We start from the raw sequence: 19980 nt of genomic DNA, 5'->3' as shown, positions 1-19980 counted from the left end.
TACAGTTCCCAGGATTTTTGGGAGGCAGCCATCTGCTTTAAATGTATGGCGTGTACACAGCCTCAAGAGTTCAATAGGTGATGATACAATAGTACAATGCGTGTAAGTATTCACATGCAGGACACCCCTGGATTCAAATTTCCTTGTAACAAAATTGAAGGAGAGTGCTTAGCATGCCAAAAGAATCTGGTTTAAGGCTTTTAAAAAAAACCACCAACCTGCACAGAATACCTAATGTGGGAGGGGGGAGACAGAGAATGTGTAGAAGAGGAACCCAAAAGGTAAACCCTCCAGTTGTTTTCCTGCCTATTGCAGAATGAGTTGTAATGGAATCACCCCAGGAGTTGGATCAATACAATTTCAAGAGACCAGGATGAAAATACTATAGACATTTTTATTGGTGGTTTCATACATACATTTGGAAACATACATTTGACAAGTGTCTGTGCTAGTAAAACAGCTCCATGCATCCCGGAAGCAATTGATTCTGGAGGAGGCAACTATCAGTACGTGCCTAGTTTGCCTCTTTATGGGTAATGCACAGAAGAGGTCATACAATCATCATGTTTTAAAAAGCCAGGGGGTACCATCTGGCATATAAACCCCATGAGAGATACCCTGGCTTGTGCCAATGTGTAGCAGACAGCAACAAGTCTCCAGCAGGAACAGTCACAAAGAATGATACACAGATAAGTTGACCCAAAGTATATCCCACTAGGAGGTACAAAGGCATTGCCTACCTGAGTGTGCTTCATGTGGCAGCTGAACAATACTTCGTCATGTCTTCATGGGCAATGTTTGCAGCATTTGTTTCAGGAGCAGCCTCTGGGCATTGCCTGGTCAGTGGTCTCTCTAATGAGCTACAAAATGATAGCACAGAACTAGCTCTGCCCATAGGATTTGGTGGGTGCTCTTGGCAACATCTATCCCCCTGCCCCAATATTTTGGACATAACACAAGTCATCCCACATAAACCTATACTACTGGGCCTTAGAGATAGAGTCATCAGAGTTAGATAACTATCAACTGCATTTGCAACTGAAGACAAAGCATTTAATAGTCCACAGTTCTGTCCTTGAGCATGTGAACAACAGTGTAGTGTCCAGGCAACTTAGCTTCAGCCTTTTGTTGCCAGAGTGAAAAGTATTAAAACACGCCTTCTGGTTAAAGTAGTTCTCTTAAATTTAATGATCCACTGGGAAACATTTTGTCTCCAAGGAGCTCCCCCTAATCTATTGCATGAATTGGGGAGCCAGGAGTCTAGCAAACACCCAATTACAACATGCCAGTTTCTTGTTTGCAAAAGGTGGAGGACAGCATTCATGAAGGAAGCATTACATCTAAAAGAATAGTCCACCTTATTAATATAAATCAGGAGTTGACAAATGTGGCTCCCTTCAGATATTGTTGAACTCCCAGCTGCCATCAACATGGCCAGTGGCACCTTGGCTGATGGTGCAAGCTGCAGTCCCAACAACACCTGGAGGACACCCCAATGGGTAGCTTTGACACACATCATTAAAAACATATACGATTAGTTCATTTCCTTGACCCTGAAAGTGTGCTGTGACTAGCGGGGTAGTGCTTCAACTGTCTTGCTTAACTATTTAAATTAGAGGACAACATCCTTTAGACCGGAGAGCTTAAGATGCATTTTCCAAGCGTAGCTCTAAGATGTCCCTGGGAGTAACCCCAACTGGAAAACATGCTGCAGGCAAGATGACCGCCCCGTCACCGGTGCTCCCACGATGGAACTCCACAGCAGGTGCATTGTCCTGTGCAGGAGAATTGTCACAGCCTTCTGAAAGGTCCTTATAGGTATCTTGAAGGTCCTCAGAACCAAATGTTGGCAGAGCTCGTCTCAAGCAGGCACTAAAGCGGTGAAGTAAGTTAATGGTAGAGCGCCTTGTAGGGAGGAGATTCTCCAGATGGAACTGCTGACGTTCCTCACTGTATGATCTCTCCCAGAATTGGTTCCGGAAATAAAAATAGTAAATCCAATAGAAAGCTGTAACCACCACAATGGCTGCACCGATAACCAAAAACATATTCCACCAGTCTGGAAACAGAAGATCCATTTTTTATGTATTTCTACATGTTTATATATATCTTCCATAGTTCCCCCCCACATCTTTTCTGTATCCTCTATTCCTCATTTTTATTTTTATTTTTTGTTTCTTTTTTATTCCTTGTTTATTGTGAGCAGGTATAACTTGATTAGACTCTTAGTTTGCATGGTATGCAGTTGGCATAAAATAAGCTTGTAGTTTATCATTTAACAACATGTTTACATCCTTTGACTGTTAAAAATGTAGTCTTGCATGCATTTTGTACTTTTCTCATCTTAAAAAAATGCAGTTATCAATACTCGCTTTTAATACACATTTGCTGAACCATTCTGTTCATAAGACACATTATATTAAATGGTGTTACATCAGTGTGGTGTAGTGGTTAGAGGGTTGGACTACGACCTAGGAGACCAGGGTTCAAATCGCCACAGAGCCATGAAGCTCACTGGGTGACCTTGGGCCAGTCACTGACTCTCAGCCTCAGAGGAAGGCAATGGTAAACCACCTCTGAATGCCGCTTGCCACGAAAACCCTATTCATAGGGTCTCCATAAGTCAGGATCGACTTGAAGGCAGTCCATTTCCATTTTCATGACTGCAGCCTAAGCTAGATGAACTTGGCCCCCATTGAAACCAAAAGGAACTAAGCCTGGGCCATGAATAGCTTGCCTCTACTGATTTAAATAGATCAAAGTTCAACTTACTTGGGATCCAGCAACTTGTGCCCACCTCTCTCTCTCTCTCCCAATCCCCATTTTCTACCCTCAGACCCTTCCTTTTTTACCCGACAGCTCTTCTTCTCACAGGACAACAAGCTCACACCTTATTCACCCGAGAAGAGTTAAGCCACAGCAGCTATTGCTTCCTAGCCATTACCGTCCTGAGCATTATTAGATGCCCTGCCCTACCCTCCACACATTAATAAGCACTAAAAAAATGGGGGGTGAGGGAGCCATGCCCATCCAGACCAGCCCTCTGCTCCATGCTCACAACTGACAAGACAGAAGGGCATGGAAGGGGCAATCACACAGGACGAGTCTCGGCCATAAGCAGGAAGACTGCACACGATTTGCTGGACAGATTCTCAGTCTGAAGATGTAGAGCCAGGAATGAAGTCATGGGGCACAGTTCAGTGATCGAAAAAGATGTTAGCATGCTGTGATGGATGGACCGATCTAGTATCTCCATCCCAGCTATGAGTCTCACTCGCTCACTCTCTCTCACACACACACACCCGATTTCATAGCTTCATAGGATTCTGTCTCAAGAACTCAAGCCTTACATCACCGAGAGGTAGGGTATATAAGGCCAGGTCCCTGGTGAGTGCCTGGATGGGAGACCGCCTGGGAACCATATGTAAGCCGCCTTGGGTTTCTATCATGAAAAGAAAGGCGGGGTATAAATGTAATAAATAAATAAATAATAATAAATAATAGTTGAAGGCTCTGGGCAGCATGCTCCAGAATAAGAAGATGCATGCAATAACTTGCCTGGTATCTTTGAGGGAGCCACTGAATTCGACAAGGGACAGCAGGCACTTTCCAGTTAAGGATGGCTGAGGACCATTAACAGGAGCTGCAGCTAAAACACTTCAGCTCTAACTGCTGAGAAGGGCTTGTGCTGCTTTGTAGGTCAGAGAGCAATTCGCTGCGCATGGATCCTTGTGCAGCTGACCAGCACCATTCTTGCATGCAGGGGGCAACAAATCAAGAGGCAAAGCCCAAGGTTTGCTGCAGTTAGCAAAATGTTTAGAAAAGGCCACAAAGGCGTGGAAGGAAAGGGAAAGAACCCAAAACATCCCAAAGAGGACTAAGCAACTCTCACTGGCTGCAGGAGGGAGAGAAAATGAGCAAAGGGAATCTCCAGAAACGGAAAATTCAGGCAAAGGGCGTGGATTCCCTTCTGAAGAGGAGCACCTCATCCTACAACATTTTTTAAAAGGGTCCCACTTATGTCTTGGGGTTTAGACTTTACAATCTCCTCCATATAATCATAATAGGGCAAGAAGAAATCCCTCCCCTTCCTGTAATTTAGTATCTGCAAGGAAAGATTGTAATAATAACCCTACTCTCCATCAGACCTGTAGCCAGTGGGGCTGGGGGGAACCCCTTCTGAAAATGTTCTCCCCACACCCTTCTTGTTCTTTTACAAAAAAAGTAAACTGCAGGAAAAAAAACCCTTTTGGGGTTTCACCCCCCCCAAAAAAGGTGAGAGAGCATCCTAGTAATGGGAGGCTTCCAGCATCCATATGAGCTACCTCAAAACAAAAGAGCCTGCATTGGAGCAGGCAGGCAGGAGGCCAAGGTGATGGCCTTCAGCCTGAGCAGAGCCCAGCATCCTACACGAGAGGGGCGGCTTGGAAACCTTTCCAAAGGGGTGGCCATGTTAAGTCCTTTGCATCAACATCAGCAGAGGAGCTTCTAACATCTTTCAAACTTGCAAGGCACCTCAGAATTCTTTGCTTTAGAACGCACCGTTCCGTGTAATTTCAGTTAGGAGGACACTCGCGCAGAGTCCAAACCACTGCTACAAAGAAGAAGAAGATACCTTCTGGGGAAGAGAGCACCTCAGCGCTGCAAACAGGAGATTTATTTCCCCGTTATACAAATGGAGAGAAGGGCGGCTCTGGCCGCCTAAGGGGACCAGACTTCCCAGGCGCTTAAGGCCCACGCCAACTCCCCTGAGGCTGGACACGGCAAGCAACAAGTATCTTACCATGATCAGGTCCCACCTCGCCCCGGCCCTGGGTGACAGCCTGCAGCCTTCTGCCCGTGGGGCGCCGCTGCTCGCATATAGGGGCCTCTCCCAAGGAGCAAGAGCAGGGCGGGCTGCACGTCCCGCAGCAGAACCGGGAGCCCGCCCCGTCGCGCTCCTCCACGCATTGAAAGGCCCCCACCGACGGCGGCTCCGACCCGTACAGCCAGTTGCGGCACAATTCCTCTCCCTCCGTCTGCCTAGAGGCGCCTCCACCGATAGCCATCAGCAGGACCAAAACACACAGTAGAGCCCCCTTCATGGCGCAAACGTCTTCAGGGTAGGACCACGTCGGGGCGACGCCTCTTTCCACGGGCGGGCGCTTCTAGCTATTCAATCCAACCTCTCCGTCTAATAAACCCCAGTGGTCTCACCTGTTCCATTCAACCTCTGCCCAGCCATTTTATATGTGGCTGGAGACGTAACTGGTCTCAGCTGGTCTGGCCCCGATCCCTGCGCCAGAGGAGAACCCATTCTGGTCATTCACACTGGGCCAGAAGCAGTTGGTCAGTCTGACTGATGCTGCCCTGGGCCCCGATTCAGGGGTGCCTTACAGCAGGAGTCCATACAAGCTTACTCAGGAGTAAAAGCCTCGCCAATTTACAGATGGAACTAGCTAGCATAGATTTGCTCAGAAGTAAAGCTATACTTGGAGGGACATCACTGTTCAATGGAGAAGGCAGAAAATAATCTTCCCCATGTTGGACTATGACCTGGGAGACCAGGGTTCGAATCCCCATCTAGCCTTGAAGCTCATCGGGTGACCTTGGGCTAGTCACTGTCTCTCAGCCTCATGAAAACCCTTGAATTGACTTGAAGGCAGTACATTTACATTTTTAATGTTTAGACAAGTGACCAGGGCCAGCCATAGGACTATTATTATTATTAATTATTATTATTATTATTACCATTTATAGACCTCTTACTATCTAAAAGATCTCAAAGCAGTTTACAATGGATTACACATGGTACAATAAAAAAAAATCAAAATGAATATACAAAGCAATTGCCCCATGGGCCACAAGTGCCTTTGCCTCCCCCCCTTCAGTTTTGCACGGCCAACCAGAGGATTTATGGGGCTTGGTGCAGGTGTGATGTTGGGGGCCCTGCTGCTGCCCCCTGCAAGGACCCATGCAGTGTGTACAAAGCTGAGGGCTGTTGGAAGTGGGGCAAGAGCAACTCCTGTTTTGTTCTTTTGTTTATGTTCCAGAAGGAAGATAGAGTTGGGGTCCTCCAGATGGCTAGGCTTGACTACCTTTACCTGTGATGCTCTGACTTCCTTCCTTCCCTCTTCTCTTCTTCCACTGTCTGAGAGAAAGGAGACGCCTTTGTCTCTGCTCTTTCCATCCTGAGCCATGAGGGCAACTCCCAAACCTGGGCGTTGCGCCTCCAACTTAGTTAGAACTAGGTATGCCTTTCTATCTACTATGTATTTCTATAAATAAAGTAGCTTTTCTTATTTTTCTAAATCTTAAGTCTCATGATCCTAATGCAGGGTAAAAGCCTGCCGCTTAGGTAAACGCACACACTTGCACGCACACATCTCAGACCATTGACAGTCTCTGCTAATATCTATACAAATTTACATAACAAGAGCCACATGTGAGAATTATTGCATGTAGATGCTATTGGAAGTCGCTGATTCATAGGGTCGCCATAAGTCATAATCGACTTGAAGCCACATAACAACAACAAGAGACTGCACACTTGAGCATTCTGGCCTGCAGCTCCTCCTTGCCTTGGGATGAAGCAGAATAATAGATGGGCTTCATTTTTTTTCTTTCATGGGGATAAAGGAATAGGCATCCAGTTGTGCTTCCCCTGAATACCTCCTCCAAATTCCAAACCCTTTCTGGCAGAGCTTCGTTTTGCTTCCTAGGACTTACAGCTTATGTCTTTATTTTATTATTAAATATGTAGCGCTTATAGTGTTCATAGTAATGTTGCCTCAAAGCCTGTGTTCCACTGTGCTAATGACCTCAAAGAGGAAACTGAAAAGAAACATACCGTAAAGCTAACTGAGGGAACATCGTTTTCATAGCTAGTACCCAAACAACCTGAAGAACCTGGAGGAAAAGGTCACACTAGATTTGAAAAGAGATTTCTTAATATGCAATAAATAAATAAATAAATCTGGTTTTAACCTTACTTTTTAAACAATTCATCCACCTGAGCAGAATACCTCAGACAGGGAATGCAGACAGAGAGTGGGAATCCTAAGGGTGAGCACGCAAGGCCAGCCCTTCAGTTCCTTTCCCGCGACCAGCTGCAATGGAATCAAGCCAGAAGAGACCAGGATCAAAGTATCACACACCTTTTTATTGGTACATACATTTGGAAACATACATTTGACAAGTGTCTGCTCTATAAAAACAGCTTCATGCATCCCAGAAACGACTGATTCAGGAGGAGGCACCCATCAGTGCTTGCATGGTCTGCCTCTCTGTGGGTAATGCACAGAAGTGGACATATAATCCTCAAATTTAAAAAGGTCTTGCGGGTACCATCTGGCATATAAACCCCCATGATTACTATACTTGCATCAATGGTTTGTTGCATATTGGCACAATTACTATACATTACTAAAGCCTTGCATATAGCATGTGGCAGAATAACCCCCATGTTAAAGTATACTTGTGCCAACATGTTGCAGACTTTTTGGTAGGAACAGAATGATACATAAATCAGCCACCCAAAGGCCATCCCCTTAAGCGCAGAGGTACTAAGGTACCAAGTGTATTTCATGTGGCAGCTTAACAATACTTTGGGTATGTCTTCACTGGCAAATATTTACAGCATTCATCTCAGGGCCAGCCTTTGAGCATGACCTGGTCAGTGGTTTCTCTACTGAGCTATAACTTGCATCACAGAACTAGTTTTGCCCATTGGATTTGGTGGGTATGCAACATCTTTTGGTCTCCCCCCCCCGCAACATTTTAGATGCAACATAAGTCATTCCATATTAACCAATTTTCTTTAGAGATGGAGCCGTCAGAGGGAAGGCAAGTTTTATTAATCATACATTCGCAGCTGAAGACCAAATGTTTAACTATGCCCTCTAGTCTTGGAGTGTGTTGAAAAATGCATAGGATGATCAAGTGCAAGCAACTTGGCTTCAGCCTTCAATGTTGCCAGAGTGAAAAGAGTTAAAAAATATACTGCCCCTTGGTTAAAGCCATTCTCCTCTTAAATATAATGGTCCATTGGGAAACATTTTATCTCCAAAGAGCATCCTACCGCATGAATGAGGGGTAGGGAGTCTGCCAAATACCCAATTAAAACATGCCACTGTGTAGTTTTTAAAAGGTAGACAACATGCACCAAGGAAGCACTACATTTAAAAGAACATTCAGTCTCCTTAATATAAATCAGGTGTGGACAATGTGGTGTCCTCCAAATGTTGCTGAACTGCCATCAATCCCAGTCAGCATGGCCAATGGCATCAAGGGTGATGGGACATAGTCCCAACATTTGGAGGGCACCAGATTGGCTACCTTCGATATTAAAATCATTATTATACATGGTTAGTTCATTTCCTTGACCCTAAAAGTATGCTGCAACTAACATGGAGTGGTGGTTTGGCCACCGTGCTTAACTGTTTAGAGCAGCCTTTCCCAACCAGTGTGCCTCCAGATGTTGTTGGACCACAACTCCCATCTTCCTGACCATTGGCAATGCTGGCTGAGGCTGATGGGAGTTGTGGTCCAACAACATCTGGAGACACACTGGTTGGGAAAGGCTGGTTTAGAGGATAATGTCTTGTTGCATCACTGGGTGGATCAAGATCTATTTTCCAAGCTTGGCTGTGAGATGTGACCAGTTGTCGTCCCAACTGGAGAAGATGCTGGAGGCAAGACTATTGCCTCGTCCCCAGAACTCCCATGATGGAAGTGCACTGCAGGTTCACTGCGCTGTGCAGGAGAAATGTCACAGGTATCCTGAGAGCCTTCAGGGCTAGATGATGGTAGAGCTCTTCTCAAGCAGGCACCACAGCGGTGGAAGAAGTCAACGACAGAGCGCCTTGTGGGGAAATAATCCTCCAGATAAATCTGCTGTTCATCACTGTCTGGCGTCTCCCCAGACCGATACTGGGTATAACAATAATACATCCAGTGGCAAGCCATAAAACCAAGAATGGCTGCACTGAACACCCAAAACGAGTTCCACAGATCTGGAAATAGAAGATTGGTTATTTATGTATTTATATAAAAGTGTACATATCTGCATATATTTGTATCCTATATAATTCCCCTGTTTTCTTTCCTTATCCTCCTCTGTTCTTCATTTATTATTGTTAATTTTTTGTGGGTTTTTAGTTCCTTTTCTAAAAAACAAAGCAAAACATTACCCAGTGGTGGCTTGTGGCTCCATGTCAGTGGGGCAGTGGAATCCATTCCAGGTTCAGATTCCACTGACATGGAGGCACCAGCTGCTGCCACTGGTGTTACCTAAATGGATTCTGATTTTCTATGGTATACACTTCGGTATAAGTTTATGTTTTATTGTATGTGTATTGTACTTTTCTAGTCTTATTAATCCCCCTTCCCAGGCAACTCTGAGAATTATAGCTCTGTAAAGGGAATAGTCTCCTAACAACTCTCAGCACCCTTCACAACAGCCCTCGGGATTATTTGGGCAGTTATATATACTTGGTCTAACAGGGCTGGCACCAGGCATGACTGGGCATTTGGGCACCAGCCTGCCCCGGGCCCATGGCACCACAGCCCAATATCCCCCATACAAGTGGTGTGGGACTAATAAGCCCACCTGCATGCTCCACCTACCTCTCGAGTCATGTGAATGACATGCAGCGTAGCAAGCATCCCTGCCATCACCCAAGATGGCAGTGGGGGCATTGGCCCCTTAGGGGAGCCCCTGCTGCCATCTTGGGTGATGGCAGGCATGCATGCACTGTACATACAGCATCCACACTGATGCGAGAGGTAGGTGAGGCATGCGTGTGGGCTCATTGGAGCCCATGCTGTTTGTATTAAGGAGGTGCCTGGGAGCACCCTCTCCACAATACGTGGCAGGGTCAGGTTGCAGAACCCGATGCCACAGATCACTGAACGGGAACACCACCCACCTACCCTAAGAAGGGGCACTTCAGGGACCCCTTTGGACAGCAGGGGCCCTCTGCCAGGGCCCAACCTGGCTGCCCTCTGGCACCAGCCCTGTGGTTTAACCTTGCATTTGGTGAACTGTTTTGTTCAACTTTTTTTATTGTAAGCTACTGGGGTCAGTTTGTACCCCAGAGATATTTTTTTGTCACCACAAGTGTGCTTGACACTACAAAAGCATGTTGAGCCAACAAACGAACAAACACACACTTATGTGGAGTACTGTACATTGGCCCCTTCTCCATGCATATCATGTAAACGAGGGTAATTTTTGATCCAAGTGTTTATTTGTTTCCAGAAGGAAAAGGATAAGTGGTAACTGGCTGAAGTTTGGGAATGTTGTATGGGTGATAGTTTGTGCCAATGGCCTAGGAGGACAACCCTGTAGGTCTGCTCATGTGTAAATTACACAATAAAAGGCAGAAATTTGCCCCCGGGGCTTTTGCTGGGTTATTTTTGGACCACAGTAGGATTTTTGTTTCCAGAAGGAAAGTGGTAAGTGGCAGCTGGCTGAAATTTGGGGTTGTTATACAGATTAAAATTTGTGACAATGTCCCAGGAGGATATCCTTGTAGGTCTGCTTACATGTAAATTACACAATGAAAAGTGCACCTGGGGTTGAAAAGTACCCAAGTCTGCATGAATGCTACAAAGTACTAACACAATGATTATGCTATCAATTCAATTCAAATTTATTATACGGTCAAAGACCCGTTAAGCATGTACAGTTAAAAGAAATTAAAACAAGCAAACATATAAAATAAAAGTAACAAGGTATGGGGAAGTTATGTCTGTCAGGACACGGGGTTAGTGGTGTTTTCACAGCGTAAGGATTGAGCCGTGTGGAGAAACTTGGCAACCCCGAGCGGATTATGCTATCATAAAACGTGTTAACCTTTATGGCACAAAACGTGTTAACCTTTATGGCACAAAACGTGTTAACCTTTATGGCACAAAACGTGTTAACCTTTATGGCACAAAACGTGTTAACCTTTATGGCACAAAACGTGTTAACCTTTATGGCACAAAACGTGTTAACCTTTATGGCACAAAACGTGTTAACCTTTATGGCACAAAACGTGTTAACCTTTATGGCACAAAACGTGTTAACCTTTATGGCACAAAACGTGTTAACCTTTATGGCACAAAACGTGTTAACCTTTATGGCACAAAACGTGTTAACCTTTATGGCACAAAACGTGTTAACCTTTATGGCACAAAACGTGTTAACCTTTATGGCACAAAACGTGTTAACCTTTATGGCACAAAACGTGTTAACCTTTATGGCACAAAACGTGTTAACCTTTATGGCACGACAAGGAGTTGTATTCAATGCTAAGTCCTACTCAGACAGACCAACTGAAGTAAATAAACATGATTAACTTAGGTTCTTTGGTTTCAATGGGTTTAACTCTGACTTCACAGCTGGTATAGCACAGTGGGGAGGAGAGCCTGGCTGGGAGTCCAGAGTCTGTGAGCTCAAATCCCCGCTCCTGTCTCCTGGGTGTCAAGGGCCAGCTAAAGATCACCCCCACAGGCAGCGGCTCAGGGTTTACGTGCCCTGCCTCCTGTCCAGCCATGGGCAAGCGGCATAGTCCCAAGGAGCCCAGTTGCCCCCCAGCTGGCAGTTGCGGACAAGGGAGGGGCTGGCTTGGGCAGCTGTAGCAAGCTGAGCTGGCCCGAGCCAGCTGGGGAGGGCAAGCCTCAGAGGGAGGCAATGGTAAACCCCCTCTGAATAGTGCTTACCATGAACACCCTATTCATAGGGTAGCCATAAATCAGATTGACTTGAAGGCAGTCCATTTCCATTTCAACTCTGATTTAGTTGAATACAACCCAAGGTTCTTTGTTTAAAAGTGCAACATTCATGTTAACTAACTTAACATTCATGTTAACTTAGGCTGCTGGCCAACCTACTGCTACAGAGAGGAAAGGGAAAATTCTGGGGGAAGAGAACCTAAGGACTGCAGAGACAGGGGGCTCCTTTCCCCAAACTACAAAATGGAGAGAAAAGTATGTGAACACCAGAGAATACCAGACGGAGCCCCTCAAGGCCAACCCCAACTCCCTTGAAGCTGGCGGTGATGGCGGCATCTTACCTGGTGCAGAAGACGAAGATTGCTTGAACTCTCCATCGCCCTTAAGAATCGCCTGTAGCCTTCTGCCCGTGGGGCGCCGCTGCTCGCCTATAGGGGCCTCTCCCGAGGAGCAACAGCAGGCCACCCCGTCGCGCTCCTCCACGCATTGAAAGGCCCCCACCGACGGCGGCTCCGACCCGTACAGCCAGTTGCGGCACAATTTCTCCCCCTCCGTCTGCCTGGAGGCGCCTCCACCGATAGCCATCAACAGGACCAAAACACACAGCAGAGCCCCCTTCATGGCGCAAACGTCTTCAGGGTAGGACCACGTCGGGGCGACGCCTCTTTCCACGGGCAGGCGCTTCTAGCTACTTAATCCAACCTCTCTGTCTACTAAAGGCAGGCACACGCCACACAGGTTCCTTCAATAAGCTTTTATACGCCCATCCAACAACTTTCCCTTGAGGCAGCTGGGAAACACAGCTAGTCTCAGCTTGCCTGGTCCCGATCCCTGCACCAGAAGCAGACTAAAAGGGCTCCAGCTGCACTCTTGGCCCCGATTCGTGGGTGGCTTACAGCAGGAGCCCACCCAAGCTTACTCACAAGTAAGAACCACACCAATTTACAAACAGAGCTAACATACCTTTACTTGGAAGCAAAGCTATACTCCAAGGGACAACACCATCCCATGGGTGACGGTAAGGGAGAGGGGCTTTCCCAGTAAGCCATGACTCCTAATGCTTAAATTAGTGGCAGTGTCCCCCATACCTTTCTCTTAGCTGTTCCATACCCGATTGTATAACGACAGGAGTATTGGAAGCAATAGTGTAGCGGCCAATTCAGAAGTGGAGAGTCCCTTCATGAAAACCACAGCCATGCCCCCTCCCCCCCCTTTTTTTGCTGCTGGGTTAAGAATGTGATTCTTGTTAATGCCTTCTCCCACCTCAACAGACATCCCTAGGAGCCAATAAACATGAAAGGGGAGAGTGTTAGCTACTGAAAAGAGTCTTCTCAGAGGCCGACTCACCTTTCACCCTGATTGCCTCTAATCAACAGAAAGGAAACTTGTTAGAAGACTCTTCTCAGTGGCTAACACACTCTCCTTTTGTGCTAATTGGCTGAAGATACAAGGACCCTGCTGGAACCCTGTTCCCAAAAAAGTAAGGGGCCTAAGACCCCCACCCCACCCTACCCTGGACAACTACATCCCTCAGCAGAGTTAACACAGCAGTCGCAACAAATCAGTCTGTTAACATTGGAAGTGGGGCAAGAGCAACTCCTGTTTTGTTCTTTTGTTTATGTTCCAGAAGGGAGATAGAGTTGGGGTCCTCCAGATGGCTAGGCTTGTTTACCTTTACCTGTGATGCTCTGGCTGACTTCCTTCTGTTGCTAGACTGTTATGTGTTTAGGGAAGCTTACCTGCCCCTTCTCCTTCTGCCTTTCCCCTTCTTTCTTCTCCGACTGTCTGGGAGAGAGGAGACATCCCTTTGTCTCTGCTCTCTCTCCTAGCATGGGGCTAACTCCCGCACTTGGGCGTTATGCCTCCATCTTAGTTAGAACTAGGTATGCCTTTCTATCTACAATGTATTTCTATAAATAAAGTAGCTTTTCTTATTTTACTAAGTCTCCAGTCTCAGTGATCCTGAAGCAGGGTAAAAGCCTGCTTTCTTAGGTAGACGCGCGCGCACACTGGCACACTCGCATTTCAACATCTGCTGCTACTCTCTGCTGCTGTGGTGCTGCTTTTAAACAAAATTAAACAACACAAACACACACAGCAACAGTTAAGGCCAGTGGTAAAGGTGAGAAAGAAAAACTAAGGTTTATTTACTTCTAATATACACAGCCCTCTCTCCGAGTTAGAGCTCAGATAGAGAGCGCACCTCCTCATACATGGAGAACAAAGGAGAGTGTGTGGTCCCAGAAGAAGCAGGAAGAGATGCTCAAAACAAACTAAGTCGCAAGGTGGTCAAGTGAGAGGAACAGAAAACATTCCTCTTTCTGTCTAGCACCCCCTCTCCCTGGTTCAGGTAACCAAATACAAGTGTTGTTGGTTGTTGCTTTCTTCCAGCAAGGATGAGTGCAAGTATTTGTATGCAGGCCTCTTTTCAATTCAGATTTCCTTTTAGCACTAGATCTGAAGGCAAGAGATTGACTAGTGTGCAAAAACTAACCCAGCCCTGATTTAAGCCTTAAAAAAAAACCATCCACTTGAGCAAAACACCTCAGAGTGAATGCAGAGGAAGAATAGCAACCCTACAGCTAAGTACCTCAGACCACCCCTCCAGTTCTTTTCCTGCTCATTGCAGTACCAGCTGGCATGATATCCAATCAGAAGTTAGACAGCTACAATCAAAGAGACCAGGATAAAAATACTACATGCATTTTTATTGGTGATTTGGTGCATACATTCGGAAATATACATTTGACAAGTGTCTGTGCGACGAAAACAGCTCCATGCATCCCGGAAGCAATTGTTTCAGGAGACACCCAACAATGCTCACCTGTTTTGCCCCTTTATGGATAATGCACAGAACTGGTCATACAATCATCATGTTTTAAAAGGCCTTGGGTGTACCGTGTGGGATATTGGCCCTATGAGAGATGTCCTTGGCTTGTGCCAATAGGTGGTAGACAATAATTCTTCAGTAGGAACTGTCACACACAGAGAGAGAATAGTACATAGATGAGCTGCCCTAAAGCACATTCCTCTAGGAGAATTACTGAGAAATACTGTTTCATGTGGCAGCTGAACAATACTTTGTCATGTCTTCTCTGCCAAGGGTTTGCAGCGTTCATTTTAGGGGCTGCCTTTGGGCTTTGCCTGGTCAGTGGTCTCCCTACCAAGTTATAAAATGAGCACCCTCTTCCCCCCTTCCCAGTTTGGGGCACAACACACATCATCCCATATAAACCTTGAATTCAGAGATAGACCTACCAGAATTAGAGAAGGGAGGGGTGGAGTTGTATTCATTGTACATTTCCAACTGAAGGGGAAAGCATTTAATAGTCTGCAGTTCAGTCCCGGGGCATGTGAAAGACTGTGCAGCATGACCAAGTCCAGGCAACTTGGTTTTAGCCTTCTGTTGCCAGAGTGAAAAGAATTGAAAATACCCCCTCTGGTTAAAGCCATCCTTCTCTTAAGTATAACAATCCATTGGGAAACATTTTGTCCCCAAGGAGCTGCCTGTAACCTACAGCATGAATTTGAGGGGTGGGTGAGTAGGGGTCCAGCAAATACTCAATGACAACATGCCAGTGTCTTGTTTTTAAAAGGTTGACAGCACTAAGAATCAAGGAAGCACTACATGTAAAAGAACAGTCAGATTCAGTATAAATCAGGTGTGGACAGTGTGATGCCCTCCAAATGTTGCTGCTGAACTGCCATCAGGCCCAGTCAGCATGGCCAAATGCATCAGGGGTGATGGGACTTGTAGTCAGGAGGGCACCACTATTATGGCTACATTTGATGTACATTATTAAAATAATCATTATACATGGTTAGTTCATTTACTTGATCCTAAAAGTATGCTGTGACTAGCTTGGAGTGGTGCTTAAGCCACCTTGCTTAGCTATTTAGAGGATAATGCCTTGTTGCATCACTGGATGGATCAAGATCCATTCTCCAAGCTTGGCTGCGAAATGTGACCAGAAGCTGTCCCAACTGGAGAAGATGCTGGAGGCAAGATGATCGCCTTGTCCCCAGAGCTCTCACGATGCAATGGCACAGCAGGTGTATGGTCCAGTGCGGGAGAATTGTCCTGAAGGCGCTCAGGCCCAGATGATGGTGGAGCTCTTCTCAAGCAGGCACCACAGCGACAGAAGAAGTCAATGACTGAGCGCGTCGTAGGGAAATAATCATCCAGATAAATCATCTGCCGTTCACTACGGGGCTGGCTCTGAATCCAACATTTGTAAACCCAGTAGCAAAGCGCAATAAAAATAAGGGCTAAAGCGATGCCCCAAACGGTGCACACCGAGTCTGGAAATAGAAGATGATCTGTTATTTATGTACTGACACATTTTGTATTTATATTTGTCTTTTGTTGACAAATTTTCCTCAATCTTCTCTCCTTAACCTCCTCCAGTCTTCATTTTAGTTTTTTCTTTTTTGGTTCCTTTTATTTGAACAGGTGTGGCTTGATTAGATTCTTATTTTATATGGTATACAATTAGTATTGAGCTTATATTTTATTCCTTGTGCTATGTACTTTTCTAGACTTTTAAAAAAAGGTGGTGATCAATACTCAGGTTTTTAATTACACATTTGCTGAACTGTTCTGTTCAACTTTTTTTTATTGCAAGCCACTTATTTTATTTTACAGAAGTATTTCTATACTGCCCCCTCATCATTCATAGGGTAGTCATAAGTCAGGATCATCTTGAAGGCAGTCCATTTCCATTTTTCACAGATCAGGGTGGTGTACAGCAACATTAAAACTTTACAAACATTTAAGAGCAGTACAGAACAATTATTAAAATGGTTGGCTAAGAACTTGTCCCCAAAAGCAGGGCAGAAGTAAATAGACAGGGCATCTGTGCCCATCTCAGATTCTGGGTTGGACCCAGACTAAAGCTAAAATTCTAAACATGTCTACTCAGAAGGAAAAAAAGGTAAAGGTGTCCCCGCACTTATAGTGCGAGTTGTTTGACTCCTAGGGTGACGTATATATGGGGTGGGATTGCCAGTTCCTTCCCCGGCCTTTCTTTACCCTCCAGCATATGCCGGGTACTCATTTTACTGACCACGGATGGATGGAAGGCTGAGTCGACCTCAACCCCTTTTACCGGAGATTCGACTTCCTCCTTCTGTTGGAATCTGTGAGCAGAGCTTCGGCTGCGTTACTGCCGCTTATGACTCTGCACCATGGAGGATCTTAGAAGGAAGGCACATTGAATTCAGTGCATAAGTGGTGCCAGGCCTACAGCCTAAGCTAGCTGAACTTGGTTCCTTTTGAAATCAATAGGGACTAAGCCCATGCCATGACTAGCTTGCCCCCACTGTGTTTAATAGGACCAAAGTTCAACAGCATTTTGTGCCTCTCTTGCCCCCTTCCCCAGAACTTTCATTTCCCCTCCCAAGAACTCCTTCCCTTCTCACAGGGAAATTTTGCATGTGCAACAGGCTCACACTCAGAGGTGTAGTTGTCCAGGGTCATAGTGGGTCTCAGATCCCTTACTCTTTTGGGAGCAGGGTCCTTTATACAAGCCTATCAGCATGAAAGAGGACTATGTTACCCACTGAGAAGAGTCTTCTCACTTGGCTGGAAACATGCTTTCATGCCCTTTTGTGATGATTGCAGCCAATCAGAAGAAGATGAGTCAGTCCCTGAGAAGACTCTTCTCAGTAGCTAACACACATCTCTCCTTTCATGCTGATGGTCTCCTAGGGTAAGTGAGAAGTGAGCTTCATGGCAAAGTACTTTCTCCCTTGGTTAGCAACATGCTTCTTTGTCCTTTTGTGCTGATTGGAGCCAATCAGAGTGGAAAGAAGGTGAGCCAGTCACTGAGAAGACTTCTCAGCAGCTAACACACCTCTCCTTTCCTGCTGATGGGCTCCTAGGGTAAGTGAGAAATGAGCTTCCCCACAAATTACCTTGGTCTTCCAGAATTCTTACATTTCTGGCAATATTTAGCCCAGAGAGAGAGAAAGAGAGAGTGTCTCAGTCACAAGGAGGAAGGGAACAAGACTGTCAATCCAGCGCTATGGGGGTTCTGGGGAAGAGAGTCGAAGGGCTACAGAAAGAGGATTTCCCCCCCCAAAATACAAAGCAGAGGGACGCAGCCAGCTGCTCGAGGCCCACCCCAACTCCCTCGAAGCTGGACGTGGACGGAGTCATCTTACCCGGCATAGGAGCCGAAGCCTGCCTGAACTCTCCTTCGCCCTCAAGGATCGCAGGCAGCTTTCTGGCGGACGGCCGCAGCCGCCCTTCGGCGAGAGCCTCCTCCAAGGAGCCACAGTTGCAAGTCCCGCAGCGGAACTGGGCGCCCGCCCCGTCGCGTTGCTCCACGCATTGAAAGACCCCCACCGATGGCGGCTCCGTCCCGTACAGCCAGTTGCGGCACAATTCACCCCCCTCCCCCGTCTTCGCAGAGGGGTCTCCCCCGAGAGCCAGCAGTGGGACCAAAACGCCTAACAAAGCCCTCTTCATGGCGCACACGTCTCCAAGCGGGGGTGCTGTCCTACCTAATCATTCTAACCCCCCTCCACTAATAAACGCAAGTGGTCCCTCCCGTTTGCCCAGCTGCTTTTAATAACCCCTGCAGCAACTTTCCCTTGGTGAGGTCGGGAAACGCACCTGTCTCAGCTAGTCTGGCCCTGATCTCTGTGCCAGAGGAGAGCTCGGACTAAAAGGGTTCCAGCTGCAATTGGTTAACTGACCCTGCCCTTGGACCCAATTCCGGGGGGGGGGAGCTGACAGCAGGAGCTCACCCAAGCTTACTCAGAAGTAAAAGCCACACCGCTGTAGACCCTTCATGCAAACTTTTGGGGTACGTTTGGCCTCCAAGTGCACTTTCTATTATATAATGTCCATATAAGTAGACGTACAGGGGTGTTCTTCTAGGACATTGTTACAACATTTAAACTGTAAAAGGCCCCCAAATTTCATACAGTTAGCATTTACTGATTTCCATCTGGGGGAAAAACCCTACCTGGGGCCCAAAAATTCCCAGAAGTCCCGGAGGACAAACTTCTGCCCCAGGTGCAGTTTTCACTATATAATTGACATACAGTATGAGTAGACCTACAGGGTTGTCCTTCTAGGACAGTGTCACAAACTGACACCTATACAGTGTCGCCAAATTTCAGCCAGTTACCAGTTATTGTCCTTCCGGAAAAAAGAAACCACCGTGGTCCAGAAATAACCCCAGAAATTGTGTTGTGTTCAGTATGCATGGAGAAGTGGACAATGTGGATTGCTCAGAAAAAAAATTGCTTCCTCTGAATGACTGCTTTTTGGCTCAAGATGCTTTGGTATTGTCAAACACAGTTGTGGTGGCAACACAGAAAAAATGGTCTCTGGGGTACAAACCTCATCCTTTCCATTGGAAATCCTATTGGGATACAAATATATCCTTAGGTCAGCCAGTGTGACTTTTTTGCCGGGTCAGAATGAAGGTTTTTAAAAACAAATGAAGCTAGCTTATGTTTGCTGGGAAAGAAAGCCGTACTTTCTGAAAGTGTGTGGTGTCCTGCTGGGATTGTTGAAAGGAAAAAGAAAAGTAGCGGTGTCTTTGACTGCTTTGATACATATAAAAAATCAAGAATGTGAAGGACTTGCTATTGCAGCAACAATACCCTGAAAAAGAAATATGCAACAATTACAAAGATAAATATTTATTGCTGGACTTAACTATTGTTTCCCCTTTGTACTAGAATAGTGTACTGTATATTTTTGGAAGCTGCCTATAGCATATCATTTTGTCATAGAATATTTGGGCCTATGCAGTGCAGAACCCCCTCCTAGCAAAGAATCATAATGAAATTAAGGCTGTTTGTGTACAGGTGTGTTTTTGCAATATCATGTTTCATTGTACTTGCGAGGTCAGGCAGTGAAATACTGGGACAACCACACAATTGTTTTGTTTAAGTTTCCTGTATACCTTTCAGCACCTGCTTAAAACTTTTTTGTTTAGGCAAGCCTATCCTTACATCTATGGTGTTGATGTTGATAGATATTTTAGATGTTGATCTGTTTTAATCTTTTAGTAGCGGTTTTGTTTTAAATATATTTTGATTTCTTTTACAGATAATTTTAATGTTTTGTAAACCGCTCAGAGGTCTTTAGTTCCAAGCGGTATATAAATTTTGTCAAACACACACATACATCTGAGAAAGCTCATTGAATTCTGTGAGATTTATTCTGAGTACACATGTTGCACTACACTTCTGTGCCTATATGTGGCCAGATTTTAAGAATATTTACTGGTAAGAAAGTTCCACTATTTTCAGGGGAGG

General features: G+C 45.8%; 3 protein-coding genes across 3 annotated transcripts; all 3 read right to left on the bottom strand.

Moving 5' to 3' along the window:
• Positions 1 to 374: 374 nt before the first annotated feature.
• LOC133371447 (uncharacterized) lies at positions 375 to 5217 on the bottom strand. The gene is made up of 2 exons (XM_061598899.1): positions 4784 to 5217; positions 375 to 2059 (listed from the first exon to the last, which is right to left on the bottom strand). Exons 1-2 carry the CDS (start codon positions 5082 to 5084, stop codon positions 1644 to 1646), a joined length of 717 nt encoding a protein of 238 aa, XP_061454883.1. The 5' UTR covers positions 5085 to 5217; the 3' UTR covers positions 375 to 1643.
• A 1903-nt stretch (positions 5218 to 7120) lies between these two features.
• Positions 7121 to 12509, bottom strand: LOC133371451 (uncharacterized). The gene is made up of 2 exons (XM_061598905.1): positions 12042 to 12509; positions 7121 to 8993 (listed from the first exon to the last, which is right to left on the bottom strand). Exons 1-2 carry the CDS (start codon positions 12319 to 12321, stop codon positions 8602 to 8604), a joined length of 672 nt encoding a protein of 223 aa, XP_061454889.1. The 5' UTR covers positions 12322 to 12509; the 3' UTR covers positions 7121 to 8601.
• A 1878-nt stretch (positions 12510 to 14387) lies between these two features.
• LOC133371441 (uncharacterized) lies at positions 14388 to 18347 on the bottom strand. Its single transcript, XM_061598884.1, has 2 exons — positions 17866 to 18347; positions 14388 to 16002 (listed from the first exon to the last, which is right to left on the bottom strand). Exons 1-2 carry the CDS (start codon positions 18170 to 18172, stop codon positions 15632 to 15634), a joined length of 678 nt encoding a protein of 225 aa, XP_061454868.1. The 5' UTR covers positions 18173 to 18347; the 3' UTR covers positions 14388 to 15631.
• Between the last annotated feature and the right edge of the window lie 1633 nt (positions 18348 to 19980).

This window comes from Rhineura floridana, chromosome 16, assembly GCF_030035675.1.
Source record: "Rhineura floridana isolate rRhiFlo1 chromosome 16, rRhiFlo1.hap2, whole genome shotgun sequence".
Taxonomy (NCBI): Eukaryota; Metazoa; Chordata; class Lepidosauria; order Squamata; family Rhineuridae; genus Rhineura; species Rhineura floridana.
The sequence above is the reverse complement of the archived record's forward strand: the minus strand, read 5'-3'. Positions and strand labels throughout refer to the sequence as shown.